Genomic DNA, 15,973 nt, shown 5'->3' on the forward strand with positions numbered 1-15,973 from the left:
GCTCAGGGAGTTGGTGGAGTCACCGTCCCTGGAAGTGTGGAAGTAAAGCTTGAATGAGGCACTTAGTGCCATGGTCTGGTTGGTTGGACAGGGCTGGGTGCCAGGTTGGAGTGGCTGAGCTTGGAGGTCTCTTCCAACCTGCTTGATTCTATGATACTCGTGGCAAAGTCAAAAATTGTCACCAGCAGTGTGGAGAAATATTTTGCCTGCTTTGTGTCACTTGTTCAGCCTCTTTCCTGGAAGGATCAAAATTGATCCTAAGTGCTGTGTGAATGCACAGGGTAGTAATCTTCCACACCCAGAAGCTGTGATCTGACAGTCCTGTGGATATTGAAAGGAGCTGGTAACGAGGGCAGTGGAAGACTCTCGTGAAGGAGCTGCTAAGAAAGAGGGCAGTGGAAGACCCTCATGAATGAGCTGGCAAGAAGGATGGCAGTGGAAGACTCTTGTGAAGGAGCTGGCAAGAAGGATGGCAGTGGAAGACCCTCAGGAATGAGCTGGCAAGAAGGATGGCAGTGGAAGACTCTCGTGAAGGAGCTGGCAAGAAGGATGGCAGTGGAAGACTCTCGTGAAGGAGCTGGCAAGAAGGATGGCAGTGGAAGACTCTCGTGAAGGAGCTGGCAAGAAGGATGGCAGTGGAAGTCTCATGAGGGAGCTGGCAAGAAGGATGGCAGTGGAAGACTCTCATGAAGAAGCTGGCAAGAAGGATGGCAGTGGAAGACTCTCGTGAGGGAGCTGGCAAGAAGGATGGCAGTGGAAGACTCTCATGAAGGAGCTGGCAAGAAGGATGGCAGTGGAAGTCTCTCATGAGGGAGCTGGCAAGAAGGATGGCAGTGGAAGACTCTTGTGAAGGAGCTGGCAAGAAGGATGGCAGTGGAAGACTCTCATGAAGGAGCTGGCAAGAAGGATGGCAGTGGAAGTCTCTCATGAGGGAGCTGGCAAGAAGGATGGCAGTGGAAGACTCTTGTGAAGGAGCTGGCAAGAAGGATGGCAGTGGAAAACTCTTGTGAGGGAGCTGGCAAGAAGGATGGCAGTGGAAGACTCTCATGAATGAGCTGGCAAGAAGAATGGATACCAGAAGGGATGCAAGGAGGTGCCCAAGTCCTTTCCCTTGCTGTGATTTCAGGAGGTGGTATATACAAATAGCAGGGAGCTCAGATCCAACCCGATGCATGTTTGTTGGTTGCTGGTGAAGTGTGGCTCATCCCCATAAGAGGCTGAGTGAGAAGGAGGCATAGAGGAGAACAAAGGAAATACCAGCAGAGCAGAAGCCATCATCACAGGCTTGCCAAGGGCCAGGTGAACCTTAGCAGCCCCGTTCTGGCCATCAGATGTCTGGATAATTTCCTTCCTATGGGTATCTCCACAGCACACACTGCTGAAATATCCAAACAAGATTTGCTCCTCCCCACCCTCCTGGACTTTCCCTGCTGCCCTCATCTTTTATCTCTCAGCAGCCCTTCCCCTTGGCTGCTGTGAGAGGAGTCTCCCCCACAGACAGAGCAGCTGCAGGGTCGGAGAGACCATTTGCTACTTGTTGGCCATTGCACAGGAGCTGCCTTCTCCTGCCACCGCCTCCCCTTTGAATGTGCCTCACAGCAGGCGATGCTTAGCATTCCCCACTGCTCCCTCAGCTTCTGACAGGCAAGGAGCAAGCTGTCAGATGGACCAAGCACCTTCATCCACTGCCCCTGCCATGGAGGAGCTCTTGTTTTTCGGGGAAGCAGAGGGAGGCTCATGGCTGCACCATGGAGGTGGTAGGTTAAAGCACAGAATCACAGAACTGTTGAGGTTGGAAGAGATCTTCGAGATCATGAAGTCCAACTGCTCATCTACAGCTCACAATCCCACCACTGCTGCCAAGCCACTATGCCACATTCCTCAGTGCCACATCCACACATCTTCCAAATACCTCCAGAGATGGGACTCAACCACCTCCCCCTGCAGCTTGTTCTGGTGCCTAAGAACCCTTTCTGGGAAGACATACCCAACCTGAGCCTCCTTTGGCACAACCTGAGGCCATTTCTTCTTTATTTTGTCACTTGTTGCATGTAAGAGACCAACTCCAACCTCCTTCTGACCTGCTTTGAGGTAGTTGTAGATGCTGGATTGCAACCCTTGCTTTCATTTTAATTGCCCTCCTTTTATCGTCCCTTCTTCCCCTTTCCTATTTTTCTTCCCCACCAGCTCCTTTCCTACTTTTCCTGCACTTCTTTTTATCTCTCCTTGCTCCTTTGGAAAGCAGAGTTATTGTCAGTGATTTAGAAGCTCTCTGGTGGCTGCTGAGCCTCACCAGCTGAATGCTGCTCAAAGGCCAGTGACCTGGGATTTATGGCTAATGTTCTCAGTTAATAACGTGGATTTACTTAAGGAACCCATCCAAATGCCCTCAGAGATCAGGGAACAGGAAGCCTGCCTGGCCCCAGGAGCTTTCTTTACAGCCAGCAGCAGCAAAGCATCTCCACAGAGCCCTCAGGGACACGGCTCTGAGAGGCAGAGAAGGCAACAACATGGCTCTGAGAGGCAGAGAAGACAACAAGTCCCCTCTTTTCATGGGTGATGTTTCTGCAGCAGCTTTCCCTTTGGCCTTCAAGTGATGGATTGCAGGGCAAACCCAGCACTGCCATCCCGCTCTGCTCCCTCGTTAGATATGCAAACGCCTCCGCTGACATTTCCTTTGAGGGCACCAACAAAAAAAAAAGAGGAGAGGAAAAAAAATGACTTCTTTTCCCCCTGTTAATAAAGCAATGAAAACAAGAACAGCTGAGTTGTAAATTTGTTCACACTCCATTAATTATGTGCATGTGCCTGCGTTTGTATTCACACAGGCTCGCTGCAGTGCGGCGGGGGAAGCACAGCCGACGGAGTTGACATAAGGGCCTGATGGTTTTATTTAGAGACAAGTATTTTGGGTCATTTTGGTGGTCTTCACTGGGTTTTAGGCACTTGCTGTCTTCCTTGATGATCTAGGCAGTGAGATTGAGGGCAAGTTTGCGGATGGTACCAAACTGAGTGGCGCTGTTGTTAAGACTGAAGGATGAGATGGTATCCAGAGGGAGCTGGAGAGGTGGGCTGAAGAGAATCTCTTAAGGCTCAAGAAAGAAGAGTGCCAAGGTCTTCCACCTAGGTGAGGGCAATGCAGGCTGAGGGATGAGGAGATTGAATCATAAAATCAGCCAGGTTGGAAGAGACCTCCAAGCTCAGCCACTCCAACCTAGCACCCAGCCCTATCCAATCAACCAGACCATGGCACTAAGTGCCTCAGCCAGGCTTTGCTTCAACACCTCCAGGGATGGTAACTCTACCGCCTCCCTGGGCAGCCCATTCCAATGCCAATCACTCTCTCTGGCAAGAGAACTTCCTCCTAACATCCAGCCTAGACCTCCCCCACTGCAACTTGAGACTGTGTCCCCTTGTTCTCTTGCTGGTTACCTGACAGAAGAGCCCAACCCCACCTGGCTACAGCCTCCCTGCAGTTAGTTGCAGACAGCAATGAGGTCAGCCCTGAGCCTCCTCTTCTGCAGACTGCACAACCTCATCTTTCTCAGCCTCTCCTCATAGATTTGTGTTCCAGGCCTCTCACCAGCTTCATCACCCTTCTCTGGACATGAAGAACTGCAGAGAAGAACTTGGAGGTACTGGTGGGTGAAAAGCTGGAGATGTGCCAGCAATGGGCACTCGCAATCCAACAGGCCAGTGGTATCCTTGGCTGCATCCAAGGAAGTGTGGCCAGCAGATTGAGAGAGGTCACTCTGCCACTCTACTTTGGTGAGACCTCACCTAGGAGTACCGAGTCCAGTTCTAGGGCCCCACACACAAGAGAGACATGGACCTGAGTCCATGCAGAGGGGGACCATAAAGCTGATCAGAGGGCTTCAGCACCTCTGCTGTGAAGACAGGCTGAAACAATTGGGAATGTTCAGCCTGGAGAAGAGAAGACTCTGGGGAGACCTTATAGCTACATTTCAATATCTGGAGGAGACCTATTGGAAGGCTGGGGAGGGACTGTTTAGAAGGGTTTGCAGTGCCAGGATGAGGATCAGTTGTTTGATACTGGAGCAGGGCAGATTTAGATTGGGCATTAGGAGGAAGTTTCTTACAGCAAGAGTGGTAAAATACTGGAAGAGGTTGCCCAGGGATGTGATTGAGGCCCCACCCCTGGAGATATTCAAGGTCAGACATGATGTGGCCCTGAGCAGCCTGATCTAGTTGTAGGTGTCCCTGCTGCCTGCAGGGACCTTTGAGGTTCCATTCCAATGCAGTGCAATCTGTGGCTATTGGTCTTCTCTGGACCTTTCTGCTGAGCTGTAAGAAACAGGTCTGTCCTGCACCTCGTGGTGGCTGAGCTGGCATCTGCAGAAGCTCCTGCCTGTGGGCAATTCCCTGCTCTCAGCATCTGTTCAAACCTCTATCTCCTTAAAAGTTCTGATTAAAATCTCTGCAGCTCACTTAGTTCTGCAGCTGGATGCTGATGGCCAGCATGAGCAGCTCTCATCACCTGAGGTGCTTTGAGGAATGCAGTGGCAGAAGACAAGCAGCTGAAACTGGGAAGCCAGGGATAGATGAAACTGGTGTGGTGACTTGTGCTGAAGGTTGTAGTGAGAGGAAATTGTTGCTTTTGGTTCCCGAAGGACTGCAGAGTGAAAACCTGTGTGGCAGAGGAGTGCATGCTTTTGCCTGTCAGCCAGAGACTGTGACACTGTGAGGGGGCATGTTCTAGTTTTGCCTGTGCTACACCTTCTGTTTCTCCTTCCTCTTCCTCCTTGAGCCCAATAGTTGTGCTTATAACATTCAGCTCAGTTTGGTGAAGAGAAGGCTCCAGTGGCCTTCCAATACTTACAGGGGCCAGTCAGAAAGCTAGGGATAGACTTTTTAGCAGGACCTGTTGTAACAGGACAGGGGTGATGGTTTAAACTAAAAGAGGGAGATTTCAGCTAGAGAGAAGAAAGAAATGTTTTACACTGAGGATGGTGAGAGCCTTGTCCAGGTTGCCCAGAGAGGTGATAGAAAGGCTGTCCCTGAAACCACGTTTCAAGTCAGGCTGGGTCTCTGAGCAACTTCCTCTAGTTGCAGATGTCTCTACTAACTACAGAAGGTTGGATTGGATGACCTTTAAAGGTCCCTTCCAACACAAACCATTCTATGACTGCACTGGTTAGACCACACCTTGAGTACTGTGTTCAGTTCTGGGCCCCCCAGTTTAGGAGGGACATTGAGATGCTTGAGCGTGTCCAGAGAAGGGCGACGAGGCTGGGGAGAGGCCTTGAGCACAGCCCTACGAGGAGAGGCTGAGGGAGCTGGGATTGTTTAGCCTGGAGAAGAGGAGGCTCAGGGGTGACCTTATTGCTGTCTACAACTACCTGAGGGGTGGTTGTGGCCAGGAGGAGGTTGCTCTCTTCTCTCAGGTGGCCAGCACCAGAAGGAGAGGACACAGCCTCAGGCTGCACCAGGGGAAATTTAGGCTGGAGGTGAGGAGAAAGTTCTTCACTGAGAGAGTCATTGGACACTGGAATGGGCTGCCCGGGGAGGTGGTGGAGTCGCCGTCCCTGGAGCTGTTCAAGGCAAGGTTGGACGTGGCACTTGGTGCCATGGTCTAGGCTTGAGCTCTGTGGTAAAGGGTTGGACTTGATGATCTGTGAGGTCTCTTCCAACCTTGATGATACTGTGATACTGTGATGACTTCATGACTTTGCTTCAAAACCTCCTCCTCTGGGTAGGGGCTGAGCAGGGGTGGACAAGTCTGGTGGTGCTCTCTCCAGTCCCTACAGACACTTCCCTGGTACAAACCTACTGCTCAGCCTGCTTGGTAGTTCAGTTAGAGAACATATTCTCCTGGTCATGCCCTCAACATTGCCAGCTACGTTTTGGGGTGGATTAGCAGAGTTTTGTGTCTAGCACGAAGAGCGGTGAGCCCTGAGCTACCCCTAGAAGCAGGTGATGGGACTTTTCCATGGTATGCGTTGTCCTTGGGCAGGTTTTGCTAAGCAGATGGCCCTCAGTAAGAGGTGCAGTGCCTTGGCAGGGTGCCACAGGAGTGCTTGGCCGCAGTGGCTGTAGCGTGTGTCTCCTCTTCCTCCCCAGGGTACCACTGTGCGGATGATAACAGCGATCGACCAGGACAAAGGCCGTCCGCGGGGCATCGGCTACACCATCGTCTCGGGTAAGCCACTGGGGGACGTGCTGGGGGGCCCAGCAGGGGTGGAGGAGCTGGGCATACAGTGTTCCTTTGTACACCTCCTGCCTGGCAAAATCAAATCTGACTGTTTCTCCTCAACTGTGCTGCTTGCTGTTTGGATTCAGCGTCACCAACGCCTGTAGCCTACTGCTACAGCAGACAGATTTTACCCCTCTGGAAAGCTTCCTTTGCTCTGGGCACTGTGGCAGTGCATTGCTCCTGGCATCTCTCCTTCCTCTTCCTTTTCATTATTCCTAACCAATCTGACAACATCTCCCAGCAGAACTTTCATTCTTATCACTGAGCCACGAGCAGTTCTGCTCCACGTAACGCCAGAGACCTGCAAAGAGCAGGGCATAAACTCTTGCTGGCAGCGTGGTGGTTATTGTTTAGGTAGAGAATAGAACTGATTACAGGCTGAATGGCTCCTGGTGGCTTCTGTGGTGTTACCCAAAAGCCTCTGTGACAAAGGCTGGCCTCCCAAAGCACTGTAGGGGCTTTGCAAGGTGGGAGGCAGTAGGCTGGACCTGATGATGCTGGGCTAGAGAATGAAGCTTAATTAGAGCAGTGGTGAATTTCTGCCTTCTGACAGGCACGTGGATCAATCCTGCCTTTATGGACTGTGGGTAGCTTGCTGAAATTACTGTCACTGGGCACTGCTTAGCTTCTTTAGTACTGTAGTTGGGGGACTTCCCTTTGGGGGAAGCTCTGCCAGGCTAGTTTTGAGGGGCTGTGAGGAAGAAATAACTACTTCAGATTCATAGAATCATAGAATGATTGGGTTGGAAGTGACCTTTAAAAGTCATCCAGTCCCATCCCCCTGCAGTCAGCAGGGACATCTGGGGACAGAGTGGCTGAGAGCAGCCAGGCAGAAAGGAATCTGGGGGTACTGGTAGAGAGTAGCTGAAGATGAGGCAGCAGTGTGCCCAGGTGGGCAGCAGAGCCAATGGCATCCTGGCCTGGCTCAGGAAGAGTGTGGCCAGCAGGACAAGGGAGGTTCTTCTGTCCCTGTACTCAGCACTGCTCAGACCACAGCTTGAGTGCTGTGTCCAGTTCTGGGCTCCTCAATTCAAGAGAGATGTTGAGATACTGGAAGGTGTCCAGAGAAGGGCAAGGAAGGTGGTGAGGGTCCTGGAGCACAGCCCTGTGAGGAGAGGCTGAGGGAGCTGGGGGTGTTTGGCCTGGAGAAGAGGAGGCTCAGGGCTGACCTCATTGCTGTCTGCAACTCACTGAAGGGAAGCTGTAGCCAAGTGGAGTTGATCTCTTCCACCAGGCAAGTAGCAACAGAAGAAGGGGACAGAGTCTGAAGTTGTGCCAGGGGAGGTCTAGGCTGGATGTTAGGAGGAAGTTGTTGTCAGAGAGAGTGATTGGCATTGGAATGGGCTGCCCAGGGAGGTGGTGGAGTTGCTGTGCCTGGAGGTGTTGAAGCAAAGCCTGGCTGAGGCACTTAGTGCCATGGTCTGGTTGATTGGCCAGGGCTGGGTGCTTGGTTGGAGTGGCTGAGCTTGGAGGTCTCTTCCAACCTGCTTGATTCTGTGTTTCTATAATTACCACTAGAGCAGGTTGCTCAGATCTCCAAAGAACATGACCTGGAATACTTCCAGGGATGGAGATTCTGCTACCTCTCTGGGCCACCTGGGTCAGCATCTCACTACCTTCAGTGTAAAACATTTTTAACTTCTCTCCAGTCAGAATGTCTCTGTTTTAGTTTCAAACCATCACCCCTTGGCCTGCCACAGCAGGCCCTGATCAAAAGTCTGTCCCTAGTTTTCTAATCTGCCCCTCTAAGTACAGATAGGCTACCGGAAGGTCTCCTTTGGAGCCTTCTCTTCTCTAGGTTAAACAATCCCAATTCTCTCAGCCTGTCCTCACAGCAGAGTGCTTCCAGCCCTTCCATCATAGCTGTGGTCTCTTCTGACTCTACTCCAATAGGTCCATCTCTCTTCTGCACTGAGAACTGCAGAGCTGGACCCAGCACTGGAGGTGGGGGTTGCACTGAGTGGAGCAGATAGGCAGAATCCTCTCCTTTGACTTTCTGGTATCAAGATGCCCAGAGACTTAGCTTTCAAAACAAAAGTCTGTCTGAGCTGATTGATGCTTTTGATTCTGGAGACATTCTTGTAGCCTCACAAGTCCAAATGTTTGTCAGCCTCCTCAGAAAGGGGCAGGATGGTGTGGGTAGGTGTTTCCAGATAAAACATAGCTGTGTTCTTGGAAAGGCCAATTTGGTTGAGGCCTTAGCCCTGGGGACATTCAAGTTCAGACTCTACTCCATTAGTTCCATCTCTCTTCTGTGCTGAGAACTCCAGAGCTGGACCCAGCACTGCAGGTGAGGTCTCAGTGGAGTGGAGCAGAGAGACAGAATCCTCTCCTTTGACCTTCTGGCACTAAGACACCCAGAGAATTAGCTTTCAAACAAAGGTCAGAGCTGTTTGATGCTTTTGATTTTCACAGTATCATCAGGGTTGGAAGAGACCTCACAGATCATCAAGTGCAACCCTTTACCACAGAGCTCAAGGCTAGACCATGGCACCAAGTGCCACGTCCAATCCTGCCTTGAACAGCCCCAGGGATGGCGACTCCACCATCTCCCTGGGCAGCCCATTCCAGTGTCCAATGACTCTCTCAGTGAAGAACTTTCTCCTCACCTCCAGCCTAAATCTCCCCTGGTGCAGCCTGAGGCTGTGTCCTCTCGTTCTGGTGCTGGCCACCTGAGAGAAGAGAGCAACCTCCTCCTGGCCACAACCACTCCTCAGGTAGTTGTAGACAGCAATAAGGTCACCCCTGAGCCTCCTCTTCTCCAGGCTAACCAATCCCAGCTCCCTCAGCCTCTCCTCGTAGGGCTGTGCTCAAGGCCTCTCCCCAGCCTCGTCGCCCTTCTCTGGACACGCTCAGGCATCTCAATGTCCCTCCTAAACTGAGGGGCCCAGAACTGAACACAGTACTCAAGGTGTGGTCTAACCAGTGCAGAGTGCAGGGGCAGAATGACCTCCCTGCTCCTGGGAGACATCCTCTTTGTAGACTCACAAGCCCAAATGTTTTTGGTTTTTTTTTTTATCAGGCTCTTCTAATGGCAGAAAAGACAGGAGCAGAGTGGTGTGGGTAGGTGTTTCCAGATAAAACATAGCTGGTTTTGGAAAGGCAAATTTGGTTGAGGCCCTAGCCCTGGAGACATTCAAGTTCAGACTCAACATAGCCCTGGGCAACCTGATAGTGATGGAGATCGTAGAATCATAGAACCAAGCAGGTTGGAAGAGACCTCTAAGATCAGCCAGTCCAACCTAGCACCCAGCCCTATCCATTCAACTAGACCATGGCACCAAGTGCCTCATCCTGTCTTTCCTTGAACACCTCCAGAGACAGTGACTCCACCACGTCCCTGGGCAGCCCATTCCAATGCCAATCACTCTCTCTGCCAACAGCTTCCTCCTAACATCCAGCCTAGACCTCCCCCCAGCACAACTTGATGTTCCTGTTCATTGCAGGGAGGGTCAAACAAGATGATCATTGAGGGTCCCTTCCAACCCAGTGCAGTCTGTGGATCTGTGAATCTGGGGGGCTGGGGGGTGCCTCATTTAAGACACCCTGAGGTCAGCAAGCCTCTGCCATACCCAAGGCAGGCTTTTATGCCCACTGGGTGGGTTTACGCCTCTGGAACAGGCAGGCTAACTCAAGGTAGCCCAGAAGTGAGGGAATCACTGTGGTGGGTCAAGGTTGTGACTGTTTCTGGCACTGCTTTTGGTGAGGATGATCTTCACAGCAGCAGTGCCTCCTCTCCTCTACATGCCACATGCTTCGAGCTATCCATGTGGAAATCGTTTTCCAGTGTCTCTTTCTCAAAGCCTTACCATTTCAAAGGGTATTTTAATCAACCTCTAGGGTCAAGGTGTTTTCACCCTGACTTTCAAGTCTGCTGATCCTGACTGAAAGTATTCAGGTCAGTCTGCCTTTGAAGATGCAAGGATTATTTATCCTTCTAATTCCCTCTGCAATTTATTCTAACATTTGGGAATGAATTAACTGAGAGGTTCCCTCAGATTGCTTGTATCACCTGGCCAAAGTGCAGCAGGGACTTTCATGGGTCTGATATGGACCCTCTTCACTGAAGGCTGGACTTGAAACCTCAAACTAATTTTGCAGAGCTTGATGAACCTCTGTGAGGATGGTAAAAGCCTTCATCTTATAGAAACCTCATGCAGCTCAAAGCCTGGAAATAATCAGAAGCTGGATTATCACCCTTCTCCTGTCCAGACACCCTCTTCTCACTCAATGTGAGTGATGCTGCAGGTATCTAATTTTCCCTGCTCAGCACAGGTGCACTACAAACAGCTCTGGATCTCCAAGACAGCTTAACACAACAACCCCAAGCAGCACTACAGGCTGGGGACAGAGTGGCTGAGAGCAGCCAGGCAGAAAGGGACCTGGGGGTGCTGGTAGAGAGTAGCTGAAGATGAGGCAGCAGTGTGCCCAGGTGGGCAGCAGAGCCAATGGCATCCTGGGCTGGCTCAGGAAGAGTGTGGCCAGCAGGACAAGGGAGGTTCTTCTGCCCCTGTACTCAGCACTGCTCAGGCCACAGCTTGAGTGCTGTGTCCAGTTCTGGGCTCCTCAATTCAAGAGAGATGTTGAGGTGCTGGAAGGTGTCCAGAGAAGGGCAATGAAGCTGGTGAGGGGCCTGGAGCACAGCCCTGTGAGGAGAGGCTGAGGGAGCTGGGGGTGTGCAGCCTGCAGAAGAGGAGGCTGAGGGTGATCTTATTGCTGCCTACAACTCCCTGCAGGGAGGCTGTAGCCAGGTGGGGTTGGTCTCTTCTGCCAGGCAACCACCAACAGAACAAGGGGACACAGTCTGAAGTTGTAGCAAGGGAGGTCTAGGCTGGCTGTTAGGAGGAAGTTGTTGTCAGAGAGAGTGATTGGCATTGGAATGGGCTGCCCAGGGAGGTGGTGGAGTTGCTGTGCCTGGAGGTGTTGTATGAAAGCCTGGCTGAGGCACTTAGTGCCATGGTCTGGTTGACTGGACAGGGCTGGGTGCTAGGTTGGAGTGTACGTTCTTGGAGATGTCTTCCAACCTGGTTGATTCTGTGGTCCTATGAGGTGTTTAAACATACAGAAAGAATCACAGAGGGTTAATTTGATAAAGGAATGGTAGCATCAGGATTTCTGCACTTCTCATGGTCACAGCTGCTCTGCTGAATGAAGGAAATAGAACCTCAGGCCTCAGAATATCCATGCATGCTCTTATTTGCATGTCTAGCTTTGGTTTTCCTGCAAAAAAAAAAAAAGCCATGAGTTCCCTTTGCTAGGGAGCCTGGCTGGGGAGAGGAACAGTGGAAGGGAGCCAGGCAGGCTGCAGCATCCTGGTGGCAGCAGGGTGCAGAGTGACAGCAGATCACTGCAAACAGGCTGGCTCCTGCTTGCATGTGCCAGGAGCTTAATCTCTGCCCCTGGTCCTGCGTGGCAGGGGGCAGCTCTCCTATCGGAGAATCAGGCAGAACACATCAAAGAGTGCTTAAACTGCTTTGCATTATTTATCTTTCTTTGCCCAAACATGAAAATTGCAGAGTGTTTTCACAACTGACTGGGAGACTTTCTCCTCTCACAGCAGTGTCTCACAGAGCAGTGGTGCTGGGCAGGATCAGTTTGTGTACAGACCAAGGGGCAACCGCAGATGGCCACTACTGCCTCCTGCTTCCTCCTCACCCTGCTTTGGTCTCTGAAATCCTTGAAGCCAGACATCAGAGTCACAGAAGGGTAAAGATTGGAAGGAACCTGTGAGGATGATCTAGTCCAATCCTCCTGCTAAAGCTGGGTCAGACAGAGCAGGTCGCCCAGGATCACAATGGCCAGGTGGGTTTGGAATTTTGCAGCCTGGAAAGCTAAGCAGAGCCTCGGCTGCATCAGAAGAGGAGGCCAGCCAGTGTGATTCTCCCTCTCTACTCTGCCCTGGTGAGACCTCACCTCCAGTACTGCATCCAGTTCTGGAGCCCCTAGTTCCAAAAGAGATGTGGAGATGCTGGAGTGTGTCCAGAGAAGGGCCAGGAGGATGCTCAGAGGGCTGGAGCAGCTCTGCTGTGAGGACAGACTGAAACAGTTGAGGATGTTCTGTCCGGAGAAGAGGAGGCTGCGAGGTGACCTTCTTGTGGCCTTCCAGGATCTGAAAAAGCTGGGGAGGGACTTTTGAGGCTGTGAGGGAGTGCCAGGACTAGGGGGAATGGAGCAAAGCTGGAGGTGGGGAGACTGAGCCTGGAGATGAGGAGGAAGTTTTTCACTGTGAGAGTGGTGAGAGGCTGGAATGGGTTTCCCAGGGAGGTGGTTGAGGCCCCATGGCTGGAAGTGTTTAAGGCCAGGCTGGCTGAGGCTGTGTGCAGCCTGCTCTAGGGTAGGGTGTCCCTGGGCATGGCAGGAGGGTTGGAACTGGATAATCCTTGTGGTCCCTTCCAACCCTGACTGATTTTATGAATCTCTCCAGAGAAGGAGACTCCTCCACCTCTCTGGGCAGCCTCCTCCAGGGCTCCAGCATGCTCACACAAAAACGTTTTTCCTCCTGTTCAGATGGATCCTTCTGCGTTCCAGTTTGTGCCTGTTGCTCCTTATTATGTCACTGGGCACTACTGACAAGTGTTTGGCCCCATCCTCTTGTCCCCTGCCCTTTATCTATTAATGATCATTGATCAGATCCCCTCTCAGGCTGCTCTTCTCCAGACTAACCATCCCCTGGTCTCTCAGCCTTTCCTCCCCACAGAGATGCTCCAGTTCAGAGCTAGTTGCTAGTGTCAGTTTACCAGCTCTATTCAGCTGCTAGGCTGTGGCCAAGGGCAAAGTAAATATGGTTATGAAACAAACCTCTTTTTTTTGGTGAGGCCAGTTGAGAACACCTCCTCTCTTCTGCTCAAGGCATTATCTGGTGCTGTGCTTTCCATCCTTTGCTTCTTGCTTTGGAAAGGAGGTGTTGTCTCCTGGTGTCTGACGGTCCAGCCCTGGGAAACCAGCAGCTAGCACACCTCCAAACCCCTGCTCACCCAAGGCAAGCAATGTTTTTTTGGCAGAGCAGGGAAAGCCTAATTAATTTGTCATTATCCTCAATCATGATGGTAAAGGTCAGCGAGCAGATTTTTGTGCCTGAGCTGGCAAATTTTTATGGCAATTTTGCAAAAAGAAATGGCCTAACATATGGGAATGGGGAAGCAAATTAAATTAGAAACTGACTGTAAGCAAAAGTGGAAATGGCCTGTGGAGGTGGCAGCTACACCTGGCTCTTCAGCTCCCTCCAACCAGAGGAAGCAGTGATGATCTTGGAGGTCTCTTCCAACCTGGTTGATTCTATGATTCTGTTGACTGGCCAGGGCTGGGTGCTAGGTTGGACTGGATGATCTTAGAGGTCTCTTCCAACCTGGCTGATTCTATGATTCTGTTGATGCTGGTCCCATGTTACAGCAGGGATGGGTGATGCCCCTCCCAGGTTTTGGGGCACAGGGTTTGTAGGTGGCTGGTCTGACTTTTACCTTCTGGGGTTGAAAACGAAAACCCCAGCAACAAGGGAGCTGAGAAGCAGCCTGGGTGTTTATCATCCTTTCACTATCAAGAGCTTAAATCATTGTTGTGATTTGGAGGAGAGGTAGCAAAATGAATTTGGAATTGCTGGTGCCCTTTTCAGCCCCACCCCTGACTGTAAGCAAAAGTGGAAATGGCCTGTGGAGGTGGCAACTACACCTGACTCTTCAGCTCCCTCTTACCAGAGGAAGCAGTGATGACCTTGGAGCTCTCTTCCAACCTGGTTGATCCTATTGACTGGCCAGGGCTGGGTGCTAGGTTGGACTGGATGATCTTAGAGGTCTCTTCCAACCTGGTTGATTCTATGATTCTTTTGATGCTGATCCCATGTCACAGCAGGGATGGGTGATGCCCCTCCCAGGTTTTGGGGCACAGGGTTTGTAGGTGGCTGGTCTGATTTTCACCTTCTGGGGTTGAAAACCTCAGCAACAAGAGAGCTGAGAAGCAGCCTGGGTGTTTATCTTATCACCCTTTCAGTATCAAGAGCTTAAATCATTGTTGTGATTTGGAGGAGGGGTAGCAAAGTGAGTTTGGAATTGCTGGTGCCCTGTTCAGCCCCACCCCTCAGGTAGCTGTGCCTGAGGATATGCTGCAGCAGCTCTTATTTATACAGCTATCTCCAGCACAAGGTCTTCCAGTGACAGGAAAACAATAAAACTAAAAGATTAACCATAACCACATAAAATAAGACTTTAAGTTTTAACTTTATGCCCCCAGTTTACAAAGCTGTTAAGGCTGAAATGACAGAGGAGCCCTGATCTAGCTGTGTCATGGCTGTGGCTGCTTGTCCTGGGAATCATTTCTATGTCCTAGAGTGAAAAGTTATTCCCTTTTTGCCCCTTCCTTCTAACGTGAGTGTTGTAACTCCAGGGAAAAGTGCACCTTTTTACCCCACGCTTCCTAAGGAGATGAGAACAAATCCATGCAGAGACCTTTGCAATTCAAACCCTTTGTGCCAACAGGCTTGAATACTGGGTGCGGTTTCAGGCTCCTCGCTCCAATAAGGACATTGAGGTGCTGCAGCATGCCTGTGAAGAATCTAGAGCACAAGTCTTATAAGGAGCAGCCTTGAGCAGCAACGAGCTGCTGAGCAAATGAAACAGGAGATGGTTCATTCAGTAGAATCATAGAATCAGTCAGGGTTGGAAGGGACCACAAGGATCATCTAGTTCCAACCCCCCTGCCATGGCCAGGGACACCCTACCCTAGAGCAGCCTGCCCACAGCCTCAGCCAGCCTGGCCTTAAACACCTCCAGCCGTGGGGCCTCAACCACCTCCCTGGGAAACCCATTCCAGCCTCTCACCACTCTCATGATCAACAACTTCCTCCTCACATCCAGGCTCAATCTCCACACCTCCAGCTTTGCTCCATTCCCCCTAGTCCTGGCACTCCCTCACAGCCTCAAAAGTCCCTCCTCAGCTTTTTTGGAGGCCCCCTTCAGATCCTGGAAGGCCACAAGAAGGTCACCTGGGAGCCTCCTCTTCTGCAGACTGCACAGCCCCAACTCTTTCAGTCTGTCCTCACAGCAGAGCTGCTCCAGCCCTCTGAGCATCCTCCCGGCCCTTCTGTGACACACTCCAGCATCTCCATATCTCTCTTGGAATAAGGGCTCCAAAAGTGGATGCAGTAGCCCTCAGGCCAGTTCAGGCAGGGCAAGATGTTAAAAAATGTGCTCCACACTGCAATGGGAAAGAGTGGTCCTACCTGGAGCCTTTGACAGAGAGCACACAAATAGACCTGAGGCTGATCCCTATGGTTTTGAAGTCAGGAATACAAAGGATCTGGGACCAGCTTCATTCCAACTGAAACAGAGAGATAGGCAGCATATGGAGATGGCACTGCCTCAGAAGTGGTTGGTACTGAGGCACAGCACCCTGACTGCCAGTGCTGGGCTGGATGTTCAAAGAAAAGGCCTTCTCTACCCATCTTCTACCCAACATGCAACTGCTGCCACATGAAGTATGTGGATTGCACTTGATAAGGCAGCAGGCTCAAACAGGCAGCCCTGGCAGTCCAGGAACCTTGGAAATGGTCACAAACCAATCATATGGTAAAGATTTTGGGATGCCACCAGAAAAAGGGGAAGGTAACATGTGCTGAGAAGTGCCAGAAGCAACATGTCCTGTTCAGTGGTGAGTCCTGTGGCCTTGTGGGAAAATACTGAATTACAGAATCACAGAAACATTCAGGTTGGAAAAGATCCTCAGGATCACCAAGTCCAAGCCATAACCCTACTCTACAAGGGTCACCCC

General features: G+C 51.3%; 1 protein-coding gene across 3 annotated transcripts in view; it reads left to right on the forward strand.

Moving 5' to 3' along the window:
* CDH23 (cadherin related 23) overlaps positions 1 to 15,973 on the forward strand; it is a 370,794-nt gene that overhangs the window by 192,295 nt on the left and 162,526 nt on the right. For all 3 annotated transcript variants that reach the window (XM_064145069.1, XM_064145066.1, XM_064145068.1), the window contains exon 10: positions 6,082 to 6,160. In XM_064145069.1, coding sequence (XP_064001139.1) covers positions 6,082 to 6,160 — 79 coding nt within the window. The remainder of the gene's footprint in view (positions 1 to 6,081; positions 6,161 to 15,973) is intronic.

This window comes from Pogoniulus pusillus, chromosome 6 (genome assembly GCF_015220805.1).
Source record: "Pogoniulus pusillus isolate bPogPus1 chromosome 6, bPogPus1.pri, whole genome shotgun sequence".
Lineage (NCBI taxonomy): Eukaryota > Metazoa > Chordata > Aves > Piciformes > Lybiidae > Pogoniulus > Pogoniulus pusillus.